Source organism: Equus asinus, chromosome 5, assembly GCF_041296235.1.
Source record: "Equus asinus isolate D_3611 breed Donkey chromosome 5, EquAss-T2T_v2, whole genome shotgun sequence".
Lineage (NCBI taxonomy): Eukaryota > Metazoa > Chordata > Mammalia > Perissodactyla > Equidae > Equus > Equus asinus.
In genome coordinates, this window is record NC_091794.1 from 68,164,874 (window position 1) to 68,174,556 (window position 9,683).

At 40.4% G+C, this 9,683-nt stretch overlaps 1 protein-coding gene across 3 annotated transcripts in view; it reads right to left on the reverse strand.

The window, feature by feature from the left end:
• The window catches only part of PRKAA2 (protein kinase AMP-activated catalytic subunit alpha 2), a 75,788-nt gene extending 66,797 nt beyond the window's left edge, over nt 1–8,991 (reverse strand). Inside the window, exon 1 of one of the 3 annotated variants that reach the window (XM_044770880.2) lies at nt 8,813–8,991. In XM_044770880.2, coding sequence (XP_044626815.1) covers nt 8,813–8,906 — 94 coding nt within the window. In that variant the 5' untranslated portion in view covers nt 8,907–8,991. Of the gene's footprint in view, nt 1–428; nt 534–7,969; nt 8,233–8,812 lie in introns of those variants that run through there. The other 2 variants (XM_070509822.1, XM_070509823.1) reach the window with 2 other exon arrangements.
• Nucleotides 8,992–9,683: the final 692 nt, after the last annotated feature.

Consider the following 9,683-nt stretch of genomic DNA (forward strand, 5'->3'; position numbering starts at 1 on the left):
TAAATTTTTTCCAAATTGTGGTGCCAAGGACTGAATATGCAATAAGAAAATTTAGCTGAATCCAAAGTACAGCAGAACTATACCACCTCTACAGCTACCAATGTTATGGCCTCTGTACAACTATTTCCCATCCAGTAACAATTTTTACATTTATGCATTCATAATATATACTTCTAAACTTGTGGTCAGCTAAAACTCCAACATCTTAGGAACTACTATCGACTGTTCTACTCTTTCAAGCACCTGGGTTTTTTTGTTTTTAACCTAAGTGCTAGATTTGACACTTGTCCCTATTAAACTTCACCTTCTTGGTTTTCACCTAGCAATGCAAACATTCAATATAAATTTAAATTATGATGCCAGATTCGTCTACTAATCATCTCATCTAGCTTTGTGCCATCGCAAACAGGAACTCTTATTACACTTACTAAACAGAGTCAGTGACCAAGATTCCCTTTAGGAGGACACCTAACTCCTTTGGGAATAGTTGTTCAATAAGCCATTCAGTGCACACTTCTTCATCTTATCCACAAAGCTACTGTAAGACAAAAGTCAAATTTCTCGCTGAAATCAAGTTTATAGCATACAGTATAACTGTTATACTATCAAACTGTGAATTCGTAAAGCACCATGGGGCCCTGGTATAATCTCAGTAAAAGGCGGATTCACCATATCATAGTTGACATAGAATTCAAATATGAGACAAGAATCATTTCTATTTCCACTTTGTTTTAAATTAGTAAATCATCTGTTGTAGTATCACTGCCCCATTTTTAAGACTGATAAAATATTTTGCTTAACTCAAAAATAACTAAACACAGTAAATGCTTAATATACACTGGTTCTATTATTCTATTAACTTATTCTGGGAGAACTGAAGTCAATTATGGAATTGACCAATACAGTACCAAGTTATACTCAAACACGTTAAAAAATTAAATTAATACTTACGGTATTTATCAAGTAAGAATTCAGAAAAAAATTACGGCATATTTAAAGGTTTTAATTCCATTATTTTCAATTATGATAGCTAGATAATTACCTTATAACTACGTTGCAATTTAGAAATTGAGAGATGTTAAATGAGAACATATTGCTCATTGTGTTTTTAATAGTACATAAGAAAATATAAAGAAAAAAGATTCTAAGAAACCTTATTTTAATAAATTGATATATTAGCATTCAGAATGAGACAAATTATAGCAGAATTTGATAATTATCTTTAATCATATAAAAGGATATTTTAAAAATCTAAGAGCAAATGGAAAAAAATTATCACTTTAAAGTCAAAGTCACCACCAAAAGAGACAGTAAAATTTATTAGAAGCAAACAGTGTTAAACATAAGAAACCACTTAAGCTAGAATCCTGTTCCCTTGAAGGGGTGAAGAAGGTTTCTATTATTAGCAGAGATAAGAGCTGCCTGAAATTCTTTCCTTAATAAGACCATACTAAAAATAAAATGGTTCACCACATTTCAAAATAAACACATTGCTCTGCATATGCATTTCAATCATTTAAATAACACATGACATAAGTCTATTCAACCTGAATCAAGGTGTTTTCTCTTACATTTGCATCTAATAAATATACCAGGAGGATCTGCTCTCATTTTTATAACACATTCAAAATTTTAGGGGTCTTGTGTCACCCACTTACTTATTCATTCTCTCTTAAAGGATCTGAGACTAGATCTTCTGCTAGATCAAACTGAATTATCTGTTTGGCTTCAAAAAATTAACTATTTTCTCTACAGAATATTTTCCCCATCATTAAGGAAACCACAGGAATCTCAGAAGAATAAATGCAGAAGTATCATTACAAACCAGTACCAAATGCTTTGAGGAAAGCTAACACGGACCACAAGACAAGTGAGTATTTTGGCATGTTTTTACAAAAGAACTAGATAAAGCAGTGCCGTGTCAGCATGGGAACGGAAGAGTCTCTACAGAACTGAGGTGGTTACCTCAGTATATGACCCAACTACAAGAATCCTTTCTAATTTACACAGATATATAAGGAAAAAGTTTGTAGAAAGGCATTTTTAGCTCTGAGTCTGCATTTTCTGTAGTTTAAGAAAAAGGAACTTGATTATTTTGGTTCTACTTTAAGTAGACATGGCTTTAAAAATAACATACATAAAAACTACCAGCTGATGCTCACACACTCCTCCTTCCTCCAAGAGCTCTATGATGGCCACCACGGGAATGGAACATACGTATGTCACAGTGTCTGCATATACGCTTTGGCAGTGGTGTACAGGAGAGGGTGGTAAGTGAGCAGCATGTAGACAATTAGTTTTCTGAACATATTTGAGTGAAACATGAAAGAAGACATGGGAAAAACAAAACAGGAGATAGTAAACTCCTCCTACACCTCATCAAATAAATTTCTGGTGTCAGAACCAGATCACTGACTATTCTCAGAGTTCAGCTAATTATGGGTTTAAGTGCATAATAGGACCTAAGTACATAAAAGTACCTAGGAGTGAAGTACTTCTAAGTATCTTTTCACCTCAATTTTCTCATGTACTTCTCACAATGGTGTAAGAAAACATACAGTATTAGTCTCTTCTTTATATATCAAGGGACTTTGGTTTAAGGTCACACAGGTGGCTTATGACAGCTCAAGTTACACAGCAGGTCTCCAAATCCAGTGTTCTCTGTATTATATACCATGTTGCCTTCGAAGGTTTACCCTAAACCTATCCACCATTTAGAACATTGTTTCCTATGGGAAAAAATCTTTTGAGAGTCAACCAACTGATTACACAAAATGAACAAAATCATTGAGAAATTCAGAACAAAATTACCAATGTCACAATCATATAAATGATACATAAGTCAGCAAAAAAAAAATCTAAATAGTACATCATTTCCCTAAGTGTTTGAGAGATATGACTGAATTGATTTTAATTCAAACACTAATCTTCTAGTTTTTGAGGAGAAATATAGATTCATTATTTGGAACTATTGTTTAATACATGTTTAGAATTTGCATAATTTCAAAAGTAAAATCAGTTCAGCTAGTGACTTATATAAACATTCACTATTATTTCCATTTGACTCTCATTCATTTTCCATATTTGTGAAAAAACAAATTACATGACAACCAAAAAGGATATGCATTTTAATATAAATGCTAATAATTAGGTATAACAGAGCACAAAAAAATTAGTCATTAAGAACTTTCTTCAATGCTAGCAGCCAAAAACTAGGGACAGCTTCTCACAGCTCTGTCTCAATACTGCTATCAGAGCTGAAGGCACTCCTAAACCCAGCAAACACTTATTCACACCTCACACGGGGCAGAATTTACTCACAACCGCCATGCGTCAAGTCACCTCCACAACAGCAGCACCCATGTGTACCGCAATTTGTCTGCTTTAAAGCCATTTTAGGTATCTTGACTCATTTAATCCTCCTAAAAGTTCTAGAAAGTAGGTAGGCCAAGTTTTGTTACTGCCATTTTACAAGGGAGGCAACAAAGGCTCACAGGAGTTTAATGGTTTTCCCAAAGCCATAAAACTGGTAGCGGAACGGACAATGCCTTCCAAAACCAATGCTCTTTCTAGGACATAAAATCCTTTCTACAAGTTCTCTGTAGTCTGACTACTAAAGGTTGCTGGTAATCTTTAGTCAAGGTTATTTTCATAGTAAGAAAAAAACCCCGAAATACATGGTATTTCTAAGAAACTTGGGTTAAAATGTCAGTATTCAACACATTCATCATATAAGAAAAGGAACGGACTGAGGCATATGAGTAAAAGTTGGGAATATGAAAATATAAATTTTTACCATACATATGGAGCTTCAAAAAAATTTTTATTCTCTGTAAATATGGACTAAAATAAAGACATTTAAATCTTATTTTCTCAATTCTTGATAATATCTACAGATATGTAAAATTACATCCTTGTAGATTTGAAACTCAAAAGATAACATACTGTGCATTTTGACTTTACATGCCATATTGCACGGACTCTGGAGTCAGAGAATCCAGAATTTGACTGCCAATTCTGCCACGTACTGGCACTGTGACCTTGGGCAAGTTACTCAAAAAGTATCTGATTCTCAATTTCTTCACTTGTAAAATGGAGATAATACCAAACTCAGAGGATTACTCTGGAAAATAAATAAAATCAAGCGCATAAAAAGTACTCAGAATACAGTAAAAACTGAATCAAATTGTAGCTTTCATCACTCAAGTGTTACACACACGCTTCTTTTCTTTTGTTCTGCGTGACATCTGCATTTCAGCTCGGGTCTTCAGTAATTCAGATTTCCATTAAACACATCCATATTTTGGAATTAAATCTTTAAAAAAATCAGTTTAATGATAAAGTTGGAGAAGACCCGAGAGATCAGGTGGTCTAAAGTCACCCTTTAGGAGAAGAAGAAAATGAGGCCCAAAAAGGTTAAATGTCTTGTTGAGGGCCTTGACACTACACACAGGCATCACAGACAATCCCAGCAAGGGCCCAAAATATCAGAGGCACAACTCCCAGGACCACCAACTGACCGGGCAGTTGTCTGAAATTCAATTTATCATTTAGGACAGGGAATTTACATTTCAAAAAAGGGAACATTATTTGTTAAAAATTTTTAATGAAAGTTCTATTTGCTTATCTTTCCTATTATCTCAAAAGAAGCGGAGAATTAGTAAAATATTTACTTAATTTCTTGACAGTCAATTCTGTGGGCCATTCACGTAACTATTGAAAAACAGAGAAGGTAAGTCCTTGATGAGAATTTGCTGCTCAGGGAGAGCGTGATGGCAAAGTCTCTCTTGATGCACAATTCCGATAAAGAAGAACTACTTCATAAACCCAATCTGCCAGTCCTCACTTGGAAAATGGAGGCTTCTCTGTAACTAATAATCAGCATTATATTATAAATAAATACTTATTTCTTCAACCAGTCTTTGTATAACACAAACAGATCTATTCTTCTAGAATTTCTATCGCCTTTGCTATTTCAATAAGAGCTGAACAAGTCTAATTACAAGAGCTCTTGAACAGCGGTTCCACTCTACCCTGGAAAGAGTAAGAACTGAAACAATCAATATAAAGAAAAAATTTAAGTAAATAAAAAGTATTACTTTTAAACTCTGCCAGCCCACATAATCTGTTTCCATAAGCACTCTCCTAGTAATCCAAGAAAATAGAATAATGAAGGAGAAAATTCAGTTTAGAACATTTTAATAGGCTTTAATTATTTCTCAACAAATAGAGAAGGATTTCCATTTACTTTTTAAAAATAACTTGAAACGAATGCTATTGAATGAAAACTATGCCATTTTCAATTTTTTCTTATCATACCTAACTCTGATCCATAAATTGACTCATCAATAATTAAGTTAAATTTTCAAAATATATAATCAGCATAACTATTAAGAGAGAAGGCAAACTCACTCTTGCATTTCCATGTTTTTACAGCCATATAAAACAAAATTATCTACTATTAAGTTTTTTACTAGATATTAATTTTACAAAGTCTACATCTATAACAACTAAAAACGCATATGTTTTCAACTAACGGTTTGGGGACAACTGGATATTCATATTCAAAAAATTGACCTTAGAACCTCATCTTATACCACGCTCAAATTTAACTCAAAATAAGTCAGAGACTTGAATACAAGAGCTAAAACAATAAAACGTTTAGAAGACAACATAAGAGAAAAATCTTTGAGACTTAAAGCAAAGATCTCTTCGACATAACACAAAAAGCACAGCTCATAAAAAGAAAAAAATCAATAAACTGGACCTCACAAAAATGCAAAACTTTTATACTTCAAAAGATACCATTAAGAAAATGAAAAGTCAAAAAGCAGACTGGGAGAAAATATTTGCAAAACATCCAACAAGAGACTTGTCTCCAGAAGTTATAAAGAATTCTTATAACTCAACTTATGAGATGGCAAACAACCCAATCAAAAAATAAGCAAAAGATATGAATAGACATCTCACCCAAGAAGACATATGAATGGCTAATAAGCACATGAAAAGATGTTCAACATCATTGGTCATTAGGGAAACGCACATTAAAGCCACAATGAGATGCCATTTCACACCCATCAGAATGGCTATTATAAGACAGACAGTAACAAAGGTTGATGAGAATGTGGAGAATCAAGAACCCTCATATGTTGTTGGTAGGACTGTAAAATGGTACAACCACTTTGGAAAACAGTTTGCAGTTTCTCAAAAAACTAAACATAAAACTATGATATGACCTAGCAATTCTACTGCTAGGTATCTACCCACGATACATAAAAACCTATGTCCACACAAACACTTGCACGCGAATGTTTGTGGTGGCATTGCTTGTAATAGCCACAAACTGAAAACAATGTCCATCAACTGGTACAGACAGAATGGGGCATACCCGCACAATAGATTATTATTCAGCAACAAAAAGCAACAAACTAGTGGCACATTCTATGTCATGCATAAACCTCAAAAACATTGTTAAATTAGTCAGACATGAGACACTCCATGTTGAATGACCCCATTTACAAGTACTGTTCAGAGAAAGCAAGTTTATACAGACAGAAAATAGAACAGTGGTTTCCTCGGGCTGAGGGCGGGAACAAGGATTAACTGTAACGGGCATGAGGGATTCACTGTGGTGATGAAAATGTTCTAAAATTGATCTATGATGACGGCTGCACCATTTGGTAAAGTTCTAAAAATCATTGAATTGTACACTTGGAATGAGTGAATTTTAGGAAATGTAAAATATACCTCAATAAACCTGTTTTTAAAAATGCATGTACTTTTGTTTCTGGTCCCTTGAAGAACTAAATGAGTAACTTTAGATTGGAGCCACTTCCCTAACTTTCATTAAACACCTCTAACTTTGCCTGGGAAGCCACAGCCTAGCTTCACAGAGGCTTTCACCCGGTGTTAAGGACACCCCTCCAACTGGTTGCTCACTGGACAGGGGTCCTCCAGGAAAAGGATTTCTCAGAAATCAAAGAAGCTTCTGTTGGTCTATATCTGAAGAAGCCAGCACCTGGAAGCAGCTCAAGAGTACACACAAAAGAGGTTTAAATTGTCCTCTGACAATGGGCCAACTGAGCTGACGGGAGTTTTAGTCAACATTCAGATTACAGCTGAAGAATTTAAAAAGATAAACACGTTAACACGATTTGAAAGGACATAGGGTAAGTTATATAACTTTGAGAGTGTACACGTCCAGATGGCAAAGGCACTGTTTGCTTGAGTAACTGCATAATGTCAAAGCACAAGAGTCCTCACAACTCATATGTAACGACCACTAATGTTACAAGCGTTAATCCAATCCCTGCATCTTCCTATATTCGTTCCAAACATATCCCCCTAACTATCCACTTTATTTATGAGGTCTTTCAAAAATAATCCAGGACTCCATAGCCCTCAAAGGACTTTAAAGAATTTTATAAACTTCTTAGGTCTTTACATAAACTCCACCTTATCTGTGAGGCCTTGCTTTACAACTTTATTGAAAGCTGTCAACCTCACAAAACTCCCTATGCTCCCTTCTCTCATTCATTTTCCTCAATAGCACTAAACATACCATATATTATACATAAATATTGTGATTATTGTTTGTCTTTCCCTACTAGAATATAAACTCCACAAAAGGAGGGCTTTTAATCTCATTTTGTTTCTTGCTGTATCCCCGCTGCCCAGAACAGTGGCCAGTACATCATAGGTGCTCAGTAAGTGTTTTCTGAACCTATTTAACAAGATTAAAATAGGAATTTTTAAAGGAAATAGAGGCCTGAGAATAAAATCTCCAAACTGCCTACCGAACATCTCTACAGCAAAAAAAAAAAAAAAAGCCAACATTTTACTTATAATTCTGAAATCGCAACCACCAAAGGGAAAGTATATTTAATAAGCTGGCTCTAGCTCTGGAAAGAGGACAAAATAAATCCCACGTGACTTATTAACAACAAAAAAGGAAAGTTCAATACTTAACCAGTAAGAAGTAAAAACATTTCAAAAGCAGCCTGTTTTTCTACATCCAAAATGGGACCCTCTCACCGGGAAAACCGACTTCCGGAGAATACGCCTCAGCAGGTCTGCCTCCTGAGCCCCACGCCCTCCAAGCTGCAACACCAAGGAACCCTCCTCCTCTGCCCACTCCCGAAGCCTCCCCAGAGCCATCCTACACCCGCCAACCAGCCTTCAGCCTCCCAGCCTCCCAGTTCTGAGCGACCCCGACAACCGCAGCTGCGCGCCAGCCCCGCGCATCCCCAGCCCCCAAACCGGCCCTCCTCTCGGCCCTGGGGCCCCCCCTCGACCGTCGGCCGCCAGCCCGCGCTCGGGGGGCGCGGGAGAAGCGGGGGCAGGGACCTCCCAGCCTGGCCAGAAGGGGAGGACATTTTACACTTCAGCCTGGTTCTGCCAATTTCGGTGTGACCTTGAGCACGTTCCTCCGCCTCTGGGGTCCGCGTCTTCCCACCGTCAATGTGAGGCCAGCCCTGCCCCAGCTGCTGTGACAGTTACCCGAGGTCACAGGGAAGGCACCTGCCGGGGCGCCCGGCAGGACCGGGAACTCAGCCCCACCCCGCGGGCTCGACCCCCGGCTCTGCGGAGGGCGCGCGGCGACAGGTCCCCGCCCCGACCCCCGACCCCTGCCCCGGGCCCGCGCCCGGGTCCCGACCCCCGCCCCGGTCCGCGCCCCCTGACCCCCGCCCCGGCCCCGCGCCCCCGGCCCCGGCCCCGCGCGGCCACCGCTCCACCTGCCGCCGGGCCGCCCGCCCTCCCCCGGGGCTCCGAGGCCCGGCCTCCGGCAAGCGGGCCGCCCGGCGTACTCAACTCTTCACTTTGCCGAAGGTGCCGACGCCCAGCGTGTCCCCCAGCACGTAGTGCCCGATCTTCACCCGCCCGTCGTGCTTCTGCTTCTCTGCCATCTTCAGCGCCCGCCGCCCGCTCCGCCCGCTCGGCTGCCGCGGGCTCCCGGCGCCGCCGCCGCCTACCCACAGTGCAGCGGGCCCGGGCCGGGGGCGGGGCGCGCGCGGGCCCACCGAGGCGGCGCGCCGGGGCGGGGCCGACAGGTGTGCGCGGACGGCCGAGGGGACGCCCCTACCTGGGCGGGGCGAGGGCGGGGGGCGCTCGCGGGGGCCGTCAGGAGGGCAAGCGAAGGGAGAGGAAATATGAGGCCGAGATTTGGGGGATCTTGGCGAATGGAAGGAGGTGCGAGTCGAATTTGAAGGAGAGACACAGGCCGCCAGCGCGGGGAGGCGGGGCGCGTGAAAACCGCGGCGCGGGCGGCGCGGAGGCGCGGCGGGGGCGCGGCAGGGGGCGCGGCAGGGGGCGGGCCGGGACAGCCGCGGGGGCTCCGCCGGGCGCCGGGCACGGCCACACAGAGTACATGGGCAGTTGTCCCCCTCCTCTGCTTTATCATTTTCAGTTATGTTGTCCGAGACATGGAAGACACGATCTCCTCCAGAACTCTCAATTCTGACTAATTTGCACAAAATTCTTCATCAAGTCGGTCACGATATTTGCTTGATGGTATTTTAGCATATGCTTATGTAAATATATGGTGTAGAAATAGCCTGTGATGGGGCTGCGCAAGAGGAAAATAGTGCAAGAAATGAGATGGGAAACTGAATATAGTGTGCACAGGAAGTAAAATACGTAAGGGACGACGAGAAGTGTGAAGAGCAAGGGCTATAAAGGCACAA